General features: G+C 36.6%; 1 protein-coding gene across 1 annotated transcript; it reads right to left on the bottom strand.

Moving 5' to 3' along the window:
- Positions 1 to 1,134: 1,134 nt before the first annotated feature.
- KDR (kinase insert domain receptor) lies at positions 1,135 to 17,278 on the bottom strand. The gene is made up of 30 exons (XM_053458481.1): positions 16,995 to 17,278; positions 15,454 to 15,526; positions 14,424 to 14,620; positions 13,496 to 13,614; positions 13,004 to 13,172; positions 12,773 to 12,912; positions 12,282 to 12,450; positions 12,029 to 12,143; positions 11,772 to 11,935; positions 11,496 to 11,652; positions 10,609 to 10,732; positions 10,250 to 10,358; positions 9,615 to 9,959; positions 9,065 to 9,211; positions 8,472 to 8,603; positions 8,092 to 8,198; positions 7,574 to 7,709; positions 7,193 to 7,297; positions 6,885 to 6,998; positions 6,406 to 6,494; positions 5,656 to 5,809; positions 5,306 to 5,400; positions 4,756 to 4,878; positions 4,529 to 4,640; positions 4,052 to 4,151; positions 3,525 to 3,630; positions 3,109 to 3,254; positions 2,878 to 2,971; positions 2,700 to 2,785; positions 1,135 to 1,716 (listed from the first exon to the last, which is right to left on the bottom strand). Exons 1-30 carry the CDS (start codon positions 17,089 to 17,091, stop codon positions 1,494 to 1,496), a joined length of 4,047 nt encoding a protein of 1,348 aa, XP_053314456.1. The 5' UTR covers positions 17,092 to 17,278; the 3' UTR covers positions 1,135 to 1,493.
- Between the last annotated feature and the right edge of the window lie 782 nt (positions 17,279 to 18,060).

Below are 18,060 nucleotides of genomic sequence, written 5' to 3' on the forward strand. Positions count from 1 at the left end.
TGGAATGCATTATAAGTAATAAAATGGAAAAAAAATCAGATATGAACTGTGCATTGACCCTCCTATATATACACAAAAATAAACATTTTTATAAATATTTATATATTACATTTATTTAGAATGAACCATAAATATAGATCTATGCAGAACAATGTTTCTCTTTCTTTTAAACTACATACACAAATGCAAAAAATAGACATAGTATGAAATTAGTATTAGTAGTACTGCACATTATGGCATAACTGAAACCAAAATTAAATTTTAATTATTTGCCCTTATTATTATTAGCTTTGAATTGCTGTAATTCTCAAAAAATGGTGTCGGCATTACGCTGATGAACATATTTTTTTCGTTACTGTAAAATAGGAAGGGGCTTTAGAAGTGTCTAAATACACATTTTTACTTTTATTGCTTAATAAATTATATAGAAACCCAATTTTTACATCATAATTTACAGTTATTACATAAAAATGGGATACTATTTAAGAGGACAAGCGCCATGCCAAATAAGCATGTTTGGTATTTGGTCTCCTGGTTCTTACTTATCACATTACAGAGCATTAGATAAAACAAGATTACCAACATGCAATGTATTTGTAATAGTTAGTAGAATTTTGCAAATTTAGTAAGACAGTTATACCAAACTGTATCTCCTTAAAAGCTAATTACAGATCCCAAGTTCCTTCCAGTCATAGAAACACTAGTTAAACAAGTTTTAGACTCAGAGCTAGGCTGCCAAGTTTCCCTAGAGTGGCAGGCATGCTTTAAACTCTAAATAATAATATATAATTCAGACTTATATATCTCACAGCCACTAATCTAAGTGGAAAAGTCATTTTGTCGCACTTCTTTATCAGTGATTGCATTGCCAACTTAACAACAAAACTACTAATGATAGCCTTTGCCAAGTGTCCATTGCCATCTTCAAGGACATGTCACCGAGCCAACAGCTGAATCATCATTCTGCTTATAGAACGTGTATTCCAGTGCTACACCACGTCCATCACGTTCAGGTAAGTTTTTTGCACATTTTCACACCACATTGTAGACTATCGGAAAAGCGAAGGACATCTGATTATTGTATCAAATATTGCATAGATTGCCAATGTTATTTACATCAATACCCAATATAAAGCTACGTCTAGAAGTCAAATATTGTTTTACTGGTTTTCCAAGGCACCCCTTCAATGAACCTGTTATTCTTCAATATAAATATATAGTAATAGACACTTAGTGTCAATAAATGACATATGGCTTCAAAAGTCCATACCCCGTCTTAAGAACAGTAAGAAAATATACACTTTGCTCATGAATACATTTAAGGCAAAATCATGTGCTTTGCATTAAGATCCAGAAAACTAGGCACAGTTATTTCCAGGTACATCTCTGGACAGGGACTGCATATACTCAGTGTGCTTGTTAGTGCATTATGTTACGTTTTCACACGGAAAATATGATTTCCTCCAATTTCAAGCAACATGGCTCCAAGGCGTCTAAACAGCTGTGTTCAACTGCGACATGACTTGATACTGGTTTGTGTCTATGTAGCAGTTAGCAGGTGTGGAGTCTTTCTGTAAAAGCTGTGTTTTCTCATTAGAATAGGTAACGGTGTCTGTGTCATCAGAATATCCCGACTGGTAGCCTGATTGGTAATCACTGGTTCGATTCGAGGATCCAGATATAACGGACTCTTTGCTTTTGCTTGGCACCAGAAGACTATAAAATGAAAACATAAATATATCAGGAACAATTCTATAAACAATAAACATATATAAAAGAATAATAAAAAGCAAGCATATTTTCAATGTGACAGTGATTATTGAGATCCATAATTAGTAGTGCAGATAGAAGATGCAATTTGCTATTTAAACATTAAGTGGTATTATTCCCAGGCAAAATATGGTGTTTTATGAATTTACCCGTAGTTTGGGGTAGCCGTATTAGTCCAGTGTATACGAATGCAAAAAAACAGAATGTTGCAGAATCTTGTAATACCTTTTTTATTGGACTAACAGTATTTAAAATAATAGACGAGCTTTCGGGAGTCCTCCCTTTGTCAAGTCAAAAGCATTTCTCAATTTGAGAAATGCTTTTGACTTGACAAAGGGAGGACTCCCGAAAGCTCGTCTATTATTTTAAATACTGTTAGTCCAATAAAAAAGGTATTACAAGATTCTGCAACATTCTGTTTTTTTGCATATGAATTTACCCTAAACTTTAAAGGCGAACCGTCTTAACATTAAATTAATTAATTTAATAGATACATATATAATTGTTTGCCAAACAGTGAAATTGTTGTGGAGATATTTAACTAGTTAAAGCTAAGATCAGTGACAGATTGTGGCAAAGCCAGCATTAATTCATTGATTCATTTTTGGAAATTATTTTTGCTGAACTGCATGATGACAACTCAAGATAGAGAAAAGAGATATACAATAAGTATTGTAATTACAATTGGTTGGTTAATCAATTGCACTCAAACCACGTAAGCTATGAGTTAATGTCTAACTCGTTTATGTTATTAATTGTATCAGTTATCTGTCTTCTATACTGTATCATTGCCCCATTTTATAACTTTTACGCTATAAGAGAATATACTTATAACACACAGCCATGTGTAATCCGCATATCATTCCATTCAATACTTTTTTCATTTATTATATTATTTTGACTTCATTTATCCTAATAGTATAACTTACCTAAAGAACTTGGCTTGATCTGTTGTGCTTCCCAATGTCTTTAACTCTTCTGATGCAAGAATCATTCCACTGTCTGTCTGGTTGTCCTTTAACATAAAATAAACATTAATATTATATATATTTATATGTTTTGCTAGCAGGCACATGCGGTAGAAAAATAAAGGTATGACGGTCTTACTTCGTGAACAACTTTGGCCAACGTCTCAACTGGAACGTACTCGAAGGTCTTCACACTAACAGGCCGACTTTTTCTCTTCCCATTTTGAATGAACCTATACCAAGGACATACAGTTGGATTATTGTTTTGTTGAATAAATAACAGTATGGTTATATTTTGATAGGATGAATGAATTCTGTTATAATTCTAAGAAGCCAGTAGGATATATATATTCTATATATAAGTCAGTACCGTGATCCGGTAGCATTGTCATAATGGAATTTTGCATCAGCCATTTCCTCTTCCTCCTGACAGGAAACAGGTGAGGTTGGCAGCGAGAGGCCAGAATCCTCCTCAATGTTCACTGACACCGTAAGAGGGATGTAGTCTTTTCCATCCTAAAAAATAAATACGGTATATTCATTATCATAGCAATTGTAGTATTATATATATATATATATATATATATATATATATATATATATATGTATATATCTGTCCCGCTTGTCATTACAGACATTTACTGGGTTTCTGGTCGTCCAGTCATGTTATGTGTCCTAAGTCACTTTGACCAAGATAGGGTACTACAACTTCATACTTATATGAAGGCAAAGTTTTGCTCATGCATTCCCCCGCTTGTAGAAGAAGTTCTAGTACTATTTTATTACCTGTTGGACATTAGCTTGTAACACATTTCCTAAGTGTTCCACCAGCTCAGAAAATGTTGGTCTTAGCTGAGGATCCCCATGCCAACAGTCTAACATGGTTTGATATCTGGAATAAAACATGTTGACACATCAGCAACAGTCAACTCAATATGATCGAATTGCATCAAAAACAACTGTAATATCGAATGGGACAAAAAGACAAAATCTAGTTACTCAGATCATTATTTCAAATACATGTATCTGATGTAAATCATAAATACATCATAAGCTACAGCAGCACTGTGTTCTATCACCATGTATTGTAAGGCATTAAAACTTCAATATTCCTTATTTATCAATGCAAAAGAGGAGACTTCTGGCCAGATTTGGGGGAATTGCCAGAAACTTTCACCTACAGTGATTTCTCACAGTTTAGTGCTTTTGCAATTGCTCCAATTTAGGATTGAAAAGTTTTCCTCCAAATCAGAATGTACTGAAAGAGGAAATCATCTTTTTAATGAAATAAAACATTGTCGCTGTTAACTTACATTTCTACGGTGGCATAATCTGGTGCCCTCATTCTTGTTCCTTCTTTAAGTCGTCTGCAAAAATCTTCATCAATCTGCACTCCTGGATACGGTGATCCCCCTACAAGAAAACCGGAAGAACATGTACATGTCAAAATTACATACTTAACGTAAATAATACATTATTTAATGACAAGTTATTGACATTTTAAAATATTAAAGATCGGGGAATTTGCTTTTATATAATAATTGGTTTAATGAAATAATATGAAACAGCACAGAATCAAGCAGAACAGTATGAAAAATATTGCTTCCTAAAACAGTTGGCATTATAAATGACTATAAACAAAATAAGAACTGCGAGTTTGCTCTTTGGTAATAACGTTATATTTTTGTTATATCTTTAGTTAGATAGACATATGGACTTTTTATAACCCACCAAGCAGGATTTCCTACATGTTTACTCATAAAGAAAGTATTTCAATTACAATGACTCACCTAACGAGAATATTTCCCACAGCAGAACACCAAAAGACCACACATCACTTTGGGTTGTGTATACTCTGTCAAAAATAGTCTCTGGAGCCATCCATTTCAGAGGAAGTCGTGCCTGTGCAGGGGAAAAAAGTAGAGTGAGACAATTTCCAACAAAAAAAAGAAAAATGAATCGATGAATCAGGATTATCATTTTAATTCGGCAGATTTAAAGTACAATAGTCACTCACATCTCCCTTCCGGACGTAATCCGGGTCTTTGTAGATATCGCGTGCCAAGCCAAAGTCGCATATTTTGACCACATTGTTCTCAGACAACAGTATATTGCGGGCGGCCAGGTCTCTATGTATGCACTACAAACAAAAGGAAGACCTAATGAAAACCGACGTCCAAATGGTGTTGAGTAAAGGTGTTCATACACATAAAACATTTGTGCACGCTGAGCCGGACCCAATGCCAGAGATCTATCTCAAGTAACTGAATAGCAATAAGAAAAAACAATATGCAAAGGAATCATACACTTCTGTTAATTAATCTAGGCTAATGCAGCTATATTTTTATCTCAATATTTCCAATATAATCCATGCAAAGTACTTTGGACAGATTTATCCTGGGCATTAATGCCAGACCAATATCTTTACCCCTTATCAGTTATTGAACAGCAGTCTCTAAGCTGTGCTTGGTTATTAATACAAATTGAAGATGACTAAAAATCACTGTTAAATAATACAATGACCAACAAAACATAATAATATTTCTCATTGATGCAGAGCTTCTTACTTTGCGTGATGCCATATACTCCATTCCTCGGGCCACCTGGAAGCTGTAAGAGATGAGATCCTCCATACTCAGGGTGTTCTTGCACATGTCTTCAACTGCCACATAAAGGTATAGGCCATTCAGTAAAATTAGCTTACATTAGAATACCTCTGTATGAATTAGTCCATGTGGGACTCCAGTTACATGGATTTAAGCTCTTCCTATCTCACAGTAAAAAAGAGGTCACAATGTCTATGCTGGGAAATACAGAGGTATCATATAGTTACAGGACATTGAAATACAGAAACCAGCTCATCTCCTAATCTACAGCAGCAAAAACAAAAGACCCAAAAACGCATGCTAACATTTACCTTCTTCTTCCTCAACATCGCTCAATGATTTATCTTCCGCAAACCCAGAACTTGCTGAGCTCTGACTACTTGCAATGCTGTCTAAACGCCGCTTGAGGTCACCGGGGACTTCCACGTACTGCTGTTTGACTTGCCTATAGCGGGCAGGATGAGTCTGCCATCAAAAGGAAAAACTAATTAATGAACAAATAATTCAAGGTATAGCTCAGTAGACTGAGCTACTGACCACATTTGATCAAGCATCATGGAGCCAGCTGTGGAGCTGGCTAATCCAGGATTATATTACCAATGGGTTAACATAAATCTGGCAACCTTGGTATACTGTATGTCTATCCTAAATAATTCTTTGAATAAAGGTTGGTATTCAGCAGTTAAGAGCTATGCACTGTGCTTTATAATGAATTGTTTAATGTATAGAATTTGAATAAGTCAATAATGGTCAATGGGATCGATTCAATGACCCATCTGAAAATCAACCTAAGGCACAATCCTGACTGATAATCTTGATCAAATAGATTTGTTTTGTGAAGACAAATGACGGTGAACCTAATGCTTACAAGCACTGGTGATGTGCAATGAGCTTTATATGCATAAGTGTCTCTTCCTGATCTGAGATCAGACATTACGTACAGGAAGACACCAAGCCGGTATCTCATGTACAACAATGCGTTTCATTTTGTTTGAAAGTTTAAGGAATGTAAACACGGTTTGCAGTTAACAAACTTTGTCACGCTAAAAGCCTGTAGATACCTTGTATAGGACAAATTCATGTCTTTTACTTCTTAAATATGCAGAGAGGTTCCCAAACCGACAATATTCTACAATCACCATCAAAGGACCTAAATTTGAACAGAAAACATTAAAATATTATATTGACAGCTAAGGAAGGTAAAAGATTTTGGGGAAAAACGTAAATATTAGATGAAGACTCGGTCACTCTATATGTTAGCATCTATGGCACATCCATACCACCTATATAACACAATGGAGGTGTAGAGGGCATTAGGCCACTGACAGTGGCGATATTATTGTTAGTACCATACACTATGGCCTTACTGTGCATTTCACTACCCACAAGACTAGTTTCCCCGTGCAAGTAACATCAATCTTTAAGAAACTGCACTTTACATCGCTAATTCTCAGTAGTATGATGCAGCTGGCCTCCCCATCTCATTTCACCTGTAAGGCGATTATGAGTTCTTATAGCAGAGCATTCACCATTCACTCACCTCCTGGCTTTGTGCTCGCTCCAAGTAAGTTGACAACATTCAGATGATGGCCAATATGGCTAAGAATTTTCAACTCAGACATCAATGCTTTGTATTCACTATTGGTTGCTCCTTCTGTAAAAAATATAAAGTGAAACAAGTAAAATTTGTGGTAAATGATAAAAGTGGGGTACGCTATTATTTCACTCAATAGTAGAATTATGTCATCGCTGTAGACTGTGTGTTGTAGCTACTACAATCGATGTCCATTTACACAAATATAAGTTCACAAAGAGAAATCAAGTAAAAGGCATGAGAATAACATTTACCTTTCAACATTTTAACAGCCACTGTTTTACAAGTGCCAGTTTTATCAATTCCAAAAGCGTCAGCCTCCACAACTTGTCCAAAAGCTCCACGGCCAAGGGGTTTACCTTTATTGGACAAGACAAGCGCAAGATGTTATATGAAACAGTGAAAACATTCATACTAAAAATATAAGAATACAAAAAATAACTGAATGTTAAAATATGAGAACTTAATTAACAACCAAAGCACCATTTTACCCTTAAGTGCTTAGTTATCTGCGAGTTATAAACGATTGCATAAAAGAACTCTGGACCATAAAGGTTTCCTGAAAACAGTGGAGACCGTCTGAGATTCTCTCACAGTCCAGCTTAGAGGTAGACTATTGTTCTACCAAATCTCACCTAATTTCAGGCGGTCTCTAGGAAACTCCCATTTAGCAGAATCGTAGCACAATCTCTCGCATTGCTCATCTAAGGGGACCTCACTGGGATCCATAATGATTGACAAGTAGCCACTCTTGAGTTCATCTTCATTAGGCTGGAAAATAATAAGAAATGCTGGTCACAATATGATTGTAAAAATTGTGATGATTTAACCTATACTTGGACTTAACATCACTCCTCTCCAGAATTCTATCTTAGATCTCCATCCCCAATGTTTCCCTAAGGGTTCTTCTAGATCATCATTAAATTGTTTGTCCAAAACAAGCAAAGAACTTCCCAGTGTGTGTTTTAAGGCCATTTCCAATTAAAACTAAATGAATACATCCATAGTAAATTATACAACAGTTCTATAGAAAGGAAAAGAAAAATATGCCTGTTGTACAAAGGGATGAAAAAAACACAAAAGGACACCAGTCACTTTTCATTTGTCATGCAAGACAAGTGCTAATAGGACAGAAAAACAACTGTTTCATTACCCTCTTTACGGTCCGAAGGATGATTACGAGAAGCAACCAAAAGAACAGGGCAATCACTCCGGTGCCAACTAGAATAATGAGTTCCAGATTTGTTTTTTCTTCATTGCCTATGGAGAAAAAATGGGGGCATTTGATGGCTCACGTCAGCTCATAAAGCACATTCCATTACAAGTAAGTCATTTCAAGGCAAGCGACAATTCATGAGAAAAAATAGGTATATACGATCTTCTTTTAAGTATTTTTGTGCTGAAGGTAAACGGACAGCACTGATCATTTGCTGAAATGCATTAACTGACACCTTGTATACTTATCCCGGCCATGCTGATTGAACAGGTCACCTGCTTAATTTAATTCAACATCTGAACATATATTATACATACCATTCACCGAAAAGTACATTTCAGCCTCTGTGCATCCCAAATCATTGCAAGCTCGACATAAGTAGAAGCCTTCGTCCTGTTTTCTAACTCTCTGTATTATCAAAGTTCTGTTCTTGTCTCTTAAAATGACGCCTGTAAAAAAGAACACATCAATTGTTAACCACATGTAATCCAAACAAAATCCACAATGATCATGTAGGATTACAGATACAGACGTTGTCATTGTTATATATACATTTTATTGAGGTTGGGCAGCCAGAATTACTACAGATAGTGGGTAGCTCCTAGTTTCTTACTTGTCATCGGCAAGTAAATATAAATATAATATAATAATATATATATATATATAAAGAGAGATGTAATATAAGGGTAAGACTATGAACACTTATAATACAAAGAAGGATATTGGTACATGTTTTATTTTATATAAATCAGTAATGTAAACCCATGACCTGTTACTAGATACACAAAGCCTTCACGTGACATAATATTACAGTATTATTTTCATCTTAGATTGTTGGCCATGTAAGTCTTAGAGGCCATGAGATATGATATTTTATTCAGTCATCAAATAGCGGTTTTTCAGTCTTTACCCGAGTCTCCGACCAGCGTCTCATCATTTTTAAACCAAATTATTTGAGGCTCCGGAATTCCAGTGGCTTGGCATCGCACTTCCACCGTCTCACTGACGTTAGTTGTTTGATTTCTGAGTTGATGGTGAATTGCAGGAGGTTTCTGAGCTGTATGTACCGATGAAATATACATTGTTTAGACTGGTTTTGCATTCATTTGAGAATTGTTCTTTTTTTATGTATACACCATTTTAAACCTAGTAGTAGGCCATTTAAACATATTAATTACAACACATTTCGTGATTTAACCTCTAACCATAAAGCAGAATTAAGATTGAGGGTTTGCAGGTGTGATTTATTCTGATTATTAATTTGAGTGAAAACGCCTCGCTTGTCATCACAATTAAGATGTACTATTTTATTAATGTTATAACATGTTTTATATACAGAAAATGATTTATAGTTATAAGTTAAAAAAAAAAAAAAACCCCATGAAAAAGAAAATCCCCTACAACGAAGACTTATGCTTCCTGGGATTAACACTACGAAATAGATAAAACATATTTCTTGCCTTGAACAGTGATGTGTCTGACCAAACAGTGTCTCTTCTGTGTCTTCTTGTCTTGTGCTACACAAACATAATTTCCTTGTTCCTGCAGAGAGATATTAGGAAGGCCGAGCTCAGAGGTCACATTATCTCCAATGGTACTGGTAGATGTGCCATTCATCTTCACCAGGGCATCCAGGTTTTTGCATAATGGCATTGGCCAGGAGAGGAGCTGCTTCTCCATCGTGCTTGTACCCAGCTTGTACCACATTAGGTTCTCGTAAGTGAATTTATCAGCTGAGCATCTCAATGTGACATTATCATGCTCGGTAAGTCTTCCCCTGGGCTGCACACTAATGTCGAGGTCCCCTAAAAATAAAGTGATAGAGATAACTTAATTAGAATATTAGTGATTAATGTTATTACAGTCAACTAGAAGTAAAGTCAAGTTATGATGACTGTTACTTAATACAATGTAGAAGGACCAGGGACACCCTTGTAAATCCATATAATGTTGGCACATTAGGACACACAGATGAGAACTAATATTGGTGCCTTAGTAAAAACAAAGAAAAGGCTAACTGTGTGAAATGTATGTTTGCTTACTGGATCTAATCTATTAAATCATGTAATTACATACCATATATAATTATACTTACTTGTAACATGGAAAGCAATTATTCGTTCATCGTTCCCTGCTTCATTTTTGGCAGAACATTTGTATACTGCAGATATGTTAGCCGATCGAATAACCAACTTACTCACAGTCTATGAGGAGAAAAAAAGATTTATTGGCACAAGTAATTTTCAAAAGAGTAGGTAGATGTAGGCAGGTAATATTTACATATATTTCCCCATTTTGTTAAAATATCTTCTCTTACTAACCCTTCTTTAGTAAAACATTAACCCCCTGATCCATAATGTTTCGCCTATATGAATATATTTGCAGAATGTCTCGAAACCAGTAAATACATTAATTTCCAACATTCTGAAAAGATTTAACAAAACCACATCTCACCTTTATCTTTCCTTCTATCACATCAGTATGAGTTTCATTTGTTTCTATCACATTCCCGATACTTTTATCTGAAATCTCCCTCCAGTTTTCACACGTGTATGGGTTTCTACCCAACTCGTATTGTCTAAAACATAAAAAAAAAATGTTGTCAAGAAGAGAAACAAAAATATACATAAAAAAAATAATTAATCATTGTAAATATTTGAAAGGATCCTCTGCTGTGTTCCGCATCTCTTTATTGTTCTAGAAGCTCAACACAAGCTATATAAATATTTCCAGGTGAAAAGGTGATTTCCTTAAACAACCTTCAACTTGAGATCTAATAATGGAATTGGAAGGGTGCCTTTCTTGAAAAGCAAATGTTCATTCATAATTTCTTCACTTTGACTTTGTGTGGATCAGAGGAAACAGAACAGTCATAGAAATTGGTTATTTTCATACTGGTTTTCTTTGAGATGGTAGGAAGTACTTTAGCACCAAAGGAAGAAGCTAGAGGAAGTCATCCGAAAAACAACAACAGGAAAGCGGAATCCTGTGGTCTCTACAGCAGGAAGTCTGGCCTTGTGTGGATGGCTGATAAGGGGAGCGGAGTCGGCACAGAGCAGGATCCCTGTCTATCACTCCATACATCAATCAGCGCACTTCCTCTCAGATGGCCTTTCACACAGATAACTCAGCAATTCTGTATATGATAACAGCATGTATTTCTGTGGCTTCAATCCCTCAATATGATTCAGGTTTTTAAACCTGAACCTCTCTGCCTATTATAGTTATTTTATAACCTCTAGTACAAATTACTAAACCTGGGTCTCAACACTCTTTCATTGATTTTGAAGGTTTCAACAAGATCTGAGAACACTAAACATTTAGCGGAATGGTTAACTTACTTTGAGGAGAAAGTGCATTCTTCCTCTAGTTGCCATACCCAGCGGATGTTCACAGGGGCCGGAATGCCAGAAGCCGTGCAGGTTAGAACATAGGGCCTTCCGTATTTGTAGGAGTCAAGAGGGATGGACACTGCCTTCTCACATATGTGCGGTGGCACTGTAAAAGTAACAAGCGGTCAGAATCCTCTGTCCTAAGCAAACATAACTGTATCATGGATAAACTAATAAAATGTGGTGCATTCTGTAACGTTTTGAAATGAATTTAGTGGATCTCACCATATACAACAAGCTGAAAGGTCCGGCTCTGTTGGTCCTTGGTATGAGGGTTAGTAAGAACAACACTATAATTCCCGGCATCTTTTTCACTGACATCTGCGATGGACAGAGCGTGACCAACTCTGATCATATGCTTTGAATGTAGTGGTTTTCCATTTTTAAGCCTAACAGAAAAATTAAAATAGCAACATAAGATGTATAGACCAACCAAATAAACATAAAAGAAATATAAACACATTCTAAGATGAATGACCTACCATTTTACTTCAGGAACAGGATAAGCCATGAACTTCACGGGAACCCTGACATGTTGACCGACTTTAGTCACCACAACAGATTCCATTCTATCGTCAATGTATATGAAGGGTTTCTCTGCAAATAGGGATTTAAAACACTCGTCATGTTTTCATCATTTAAAATTTTCAAAGAGACTTTTAAGTTCTCTCTATATTCATAAGTCAAATACATTCATTTACATTTACTAGACCAGTTCAAAACATTTTCTCTTACCATGTATGATGACTGTGGTGGTAATGGTCTTGGTCACATGGCCTGTGTTCACAGTACAGCTGTATTCCCCATGATCTTGCATGGTCACATAGTCAATGATAAAGATTCCAGAATGTTCCAGTTCCCCTTGAACTTCTTTTCTTATTGCTCTCTTATCCCCTCTGTTACTCTAGAACAAAACAATTATCAACTCAACATCAACATACTTCAAATTTAGTACAGAGATATCAACAAATGGAGAACCTTGATGTACCTTAAATTTATGCTTTGGTCCTCTAAAACTAAGATAATATAGAACGATCATTTCGAGATATAAACACTTTTTGAAAGATACTTGTAGTTCTGGTAAAATGCATAGAAGAATGAACTCATATTTATGCTCTTTAACAAACTCCTACTTCTGGTTTGTCACATACAGCTAATTCATTTGACCGGAACATGAAGTGGACAAAATATACATGAACAACATACATGAATATTTCAATACTTACCCATGAGGCAGGATAGTCCCATTTAAAACTGACTCTAACGTTTAATGGAGTGTGGGCTGTGCAAGTGAGAACCAGCCTCTCTCCGACGGCCAACTGCACTTGAGGATGGGGGTTCATAGTCAGGCTGTTAATTTTGAACACTGTGCAAGAATGAAAAAATAATAAGGTTCCGTTTTTACTGATATTACAAAAAATAATATAACAATAAAACACATCATCATTTAACCTTACCTATAACTACCACAAAATAAGTAGGCGATCTGTACACCTCTCCATTGAGCTTGGTTTCACAGGTGACAAGACTTGCAAACTTCAACAATTCACTTAAAATGGTGAATCCTTTCTTGTTATCCCAGTATATGCCATCGCCGTCAGGGTGAAATGTGGTGTCTGGATATTTCTGAAAAAAAAATCAGGACAATTAATTAATGTAACAGCTGCAAAATTCAAAAAATTAATAGATTCCAAGAATAAATAGCAATATACTAATATATATAATTATGGATCATGCGCAACCTGTCTGGAAACCAGACCCAGCATTTTACAGGGATAGCAAACAAAATGTAATTCATTTACTTTTAATATTAATTTTTTGGTTTGCGCTTTATTGTATTTTTCATCACATACTGTAATTTACTAATTTTAATTTGATGTATTTATTCTCAGTTTTTAATTACAATTAAGCGAGTAAATGAGAATTGTAATACAAGTCTGATGTCTTACCGCATGCAGGGTAACATTGAGGTCAGGCCTGGAACCCACGCATGGTATTGTTACTGTTTTGTTCTCAGTAATGTACACAGCAGTGAGTTGATCGGATGGCACAAAGGGAGATCTTTTGTCTGCAACATGATTAAAATCATTCATTTTAGCGGATCAGTCCAATCGGCACATCAATACGCAGGAATATCATGTGGAAATAATTAATTAATAATCAGGAAACCAGAAATATTTTTTATAGAGGCTTAAATACAGAAATTTCAGTGAAATGGCTGGTGGGAACTGATCATTATGGGAGATGCCAGAGGGTGCCTGTCAATATTTAGAAAGCTTTAAAGGAATACACTATCAGGATTTGGTTACCACACAGCCTAATTTACTGAGTTGGATTTTTAGTCATATGATATCCATTCCATTTAGAGCTAGAATAACTACTTGCATGGTTGTTGATGGGCCCGGGAGCCGTCATTTAACAGTAAAAAGAACAAATGGCTAGATTCAGTTACTACTTTTTCACACTGCAGGGAAACCAATTATTCAATTATCTAACGTAAGCTCAGGTAATTAAAGATAGGGAGCGAAAATATCTATTAAACAGCAAGATCTGCCCTAATGATGTTTTTTATTGATTAAAATAGCGCCATCATATTCTGCAGCGCTGTACAATGTGTAAACAGGATATAACAATTTTTGCATAACAAAGCAATTTGTAGAAATAAATGACTTTGGAGAAATAAACGATGAGGACGGCCCTTCTGAAATGAGTTTAAAATCTAGAATTCTATGTGTTCATAGGGATCCAGAATACAAACTGCCACTTTCAGCACTGATCCAAAAAGGTCAATTAAAAAGGAAATACAACATAAACACTGAAGCAGCTTTTATTATTGAGTGTGTTATTACCGACAAACAGTGAATGCCTGTTGCTTACCGAGAACATAAACATGAACACTTGACGTAGCGTTGCTGTCTTCGTAAAAACACTTGTAAATCCCTGTGTCGTTTGTTACAGCTCGAGATAGTGTGAGTGTCCGACAATAGAGGCTTTCATTGCAATCACTCACTGATATGCGGTTATCGACAATACTATGATTCATTGGCCAGAGCCACAACACCGGCCTTTCTCCCCTACAAGAGGAAAGAACAACAGAAGGGCATTTCTAAGGATCTAGTATAATACCGACGTGGTAAACTGTATGCAGGTTGTGTGACAGCGTGACTGAGTGTGTAGCACGTTTCTCCACTCGCCAGTAAAAATACATTTTATCTTTCAGATTGCATACAAATAATACAGAGGGTGATTCAGTAACTCAGGGTATGGCTCATCCCGAAGTTACTGGAAACCAGTGTCGAAAAAAGTCACATTCAAAGCTATATGAATCACATCCAGGGACAGTTTTCTCAAGGGTATGCGTGATATGAATAACCTTTTGTGAAGTGATAAGGCACCATGAAGTTATGGATGCACAGAGCCATTGTCGGTGCGCAGGGTACAATTCTAACTTCCAGTATGTCCTTTGTTCATGTTCATAAAAGGAGATGCACAACTGCTCCAAGGGGTTAACCATTCTCACTAGATTGTAGATTTACCCCTTTTTTAAAAATAAAATCTGTATTCCTACAACTGTTTAGGCTATAGTTATGTTAGTACCAATATCTGCACCCCTTGAGGGTATTATTACCCTGCTTTATTTCAGGTGAACTAAGCAAAAAAATCAATCCCTTTATTTAGCCACAAAGCCTAAGGCACTGAAAACCCTGACCAAATGCTCTAGGGAAGATTATTGTAGGGCAACCTCGAAGCCTTCCAAAATCACAGAGGTGAGATAAAGTAATGAAACTAATGCCTTTGTTCTGTTCAACCTGATCTCATAAAATGTACAGTTTTATATTACTGACCATAAATATACATTAAAAAAGTAAAAAAAACATCATGTATGACAAGGCTATATGTTACATACCTGCATGTAATATTTAAAGTATCATTTACTGCTATTACGAGATTATCTTTCTCTATGTTTAGACTCGGAGCATCTGTGAAAATGAGAAAATACAAAATAGTCAAATAAATGTACTATATTTCATATGCATTTTTGGCTGTACATTTTTGTTGGTTTATTTTGTCATAACAGGAAGAAAAGGCAGATGGTTCTAAGTTGAAATGCTAAGCGAAGTATTTCTCAGTCCTAGGGTGGAGTTCCTGTTTTCCTGGCAGGGCAGCTTCAAGGTCCTTCAAAAGGATATGGGACATTAAAATGAGCGAGCCTAAATCTGGTGATCTCACTGCCCCTCAACAGAATTCATGTTAGGGATAGACAACCTCTGGCACTCCAGCTGTTATCGACTACAACTTCCAGCACCCTCCGCTCTTAGCCGGACAGTGGTGGCCCACCTCAGCAGGTGTATTATGTGTATTCACACCATTTCCTAAACCGATAAAAATAACACGCTACAAACACTCTACAGAAAGAGGTGCTTTCAAATCTCATTAGAAATTTGCCCAGAGCGCCTTTTATCACATCGGCCCATCGCTAACTATTCCAGCCTCCAAAGAACATCAACCTTGAAGAGTATGGCGAACGTGCGCAATACAATTGCTTAATACTGTCATATTTTCCATGGCGTTTCCTGTGTTGTTGTACGAGCACACACAATGTTTTTCCATTATTTCCAGGAATGTTGCGAAACATTTGGTTGGGTTGATAGGTTAAGGATGGACTTGTCACCAGCACACATTCAACATCAAAAGTAATCGTCTCTTCAAACTTTATGTTAGACACCACGATTAGAATTGGAGGATTTACCGTGATATTTTGTTATGTTAATCATAAGTCCCTCTTATAACAAGAAAAAGCTGGCCCTGTGGCTTGACACTTTTAATTCCCCTGCTATAAGGGTCAGTATAGGTTCCTCTATATCTGCACCAGCTGCCCAACAATGTACTCAGAGCTTTATCTAGAAGACATCCCAATCTATCTAGAATGCAAGGAAGCACTTCTCTGATGATCAAACCAAAGGCAATGAAAAAATATACAAATCCATGTTATTTCTAGATTTCTGTGATTGAAGGAAATCTCTTCTGCAAATCTACCTGCTTTACATTCAGTTGTTGTAACTATGTTCTCTACAGTTCCAATTAGAATGTAATGATATGACTTGTATTAAAACATGAAGCGGGACATATTTAGGGAATTAATGAAAATTACAATACATGTCGTCTAACATAATACTGAACATGCACAAAGAAATAGCCTGTTCTAGTTTATCATCATAGACAACATAATACACCATCACAGTAGCATCACCGCACAATAACGCAGCCAGCAGATATGTACTAAGCATTCATTAAATAATAGAAGCGTGAAACCTGTAGCAACAATACTTTTAATACATTTCTAAGACGAGATATAGAGTTAAATAGGATAACTGTCTCATGCAGCCCCCAAAAGCAGAAACTGCATCACGCGTGATGTCACCAACTCGCAGGTTTGCAATCTCTTACCTAAAGCCATCAGAAGTTTTAGGAAGAAGCTCTGAAGAACCAGCGTTAGAACCACCTTAATCCTCATGTTTAACTGGTGACAAAGTGGGTATCCCATTCAGACCAGTTAAAGGAAACACAGGCTCAGCAGCTGGAGGCTCCAGGAGACATGGGTTGCTTTCTTGTTAAAAGCCCCCTAAAGCTGTGTGCAGGGAGCCCAATCCTTGTGTTGTACAATGAGAGTGCCGCTCACACACTGGGCTGTCACAGCATGGACACTGATGCTGCGTCTCGGCTCTCCCGGAGTCGGCTGACACTGTGCGCAACACACTACGGCTCCGATCACTAAGACATAAGCACCCACCTCCCTGACACGCCCACACGTATAACCCCGCCCAACCCCATTCATGAATGTGAAAGCCTTGCCTCCCCACAACACCGCCCCTCAGACAAGGCTGATAAGGGGGTGGCAGATCTGCCTGATTAGGGGGCTGCGAATTGGGCATACGCACCCCTGCTGTTCTCATTCTCCGGCCATCCCCACCAGTGAGGAAATAACCTCTAAAGTAAACATGTCAGATGCCATTCCACAGGCATCCACATCCTCCATTAGGGTCATTAATCTTTAAGGTGTTGTGTTTTCCTGATCCTTGATTAATAGCTTTATTACATTTTCATGTTGCCGTTGGATTTTTAGGACGTGTTAAGAATTTTTCAATAGCAAGAACGTAGTACTAATATAGGTTTCTAGATAACAAATTATGTTTAGAATAAAACATCTACATGTGTCTATATCTATAGGAAGGGAAATATTTGATGATCTGGAGGAGTGAAGTGCACAGGAAACAGTCAAATCATTCCATGCACCAATTATCCAACACACATGTTCTACATGCCTTCATTTCATTCCTTATCAGAGTGCTTGATGTCTGGGTACCAGATCCACAATGATCCAGAATGATGTTTATCCCACTTCTAACCTTGTGATGATGCACATGTGAACACATGCATCCAATTACTCTCATTGGGGATCATTTAGAAACATAGGATTTGATGGCCGAAAAAAACATCTAGTCTGCCCATTTAT

Source organism: Spea bombifrons, chromosome 1 (assembly GCF_027358695.1).
Source record: "Spea bombifrons isolate aSpeBom1 chromosome 1, aSpeBom1.2.pri, whole genome shotgun sequence".
Classification (NCBI taxonomy): Eukaryota; Metazoa; Chordata; class Amphibia; order Anura; family Pelobatidae; genus Spea; species Spea bombifrons.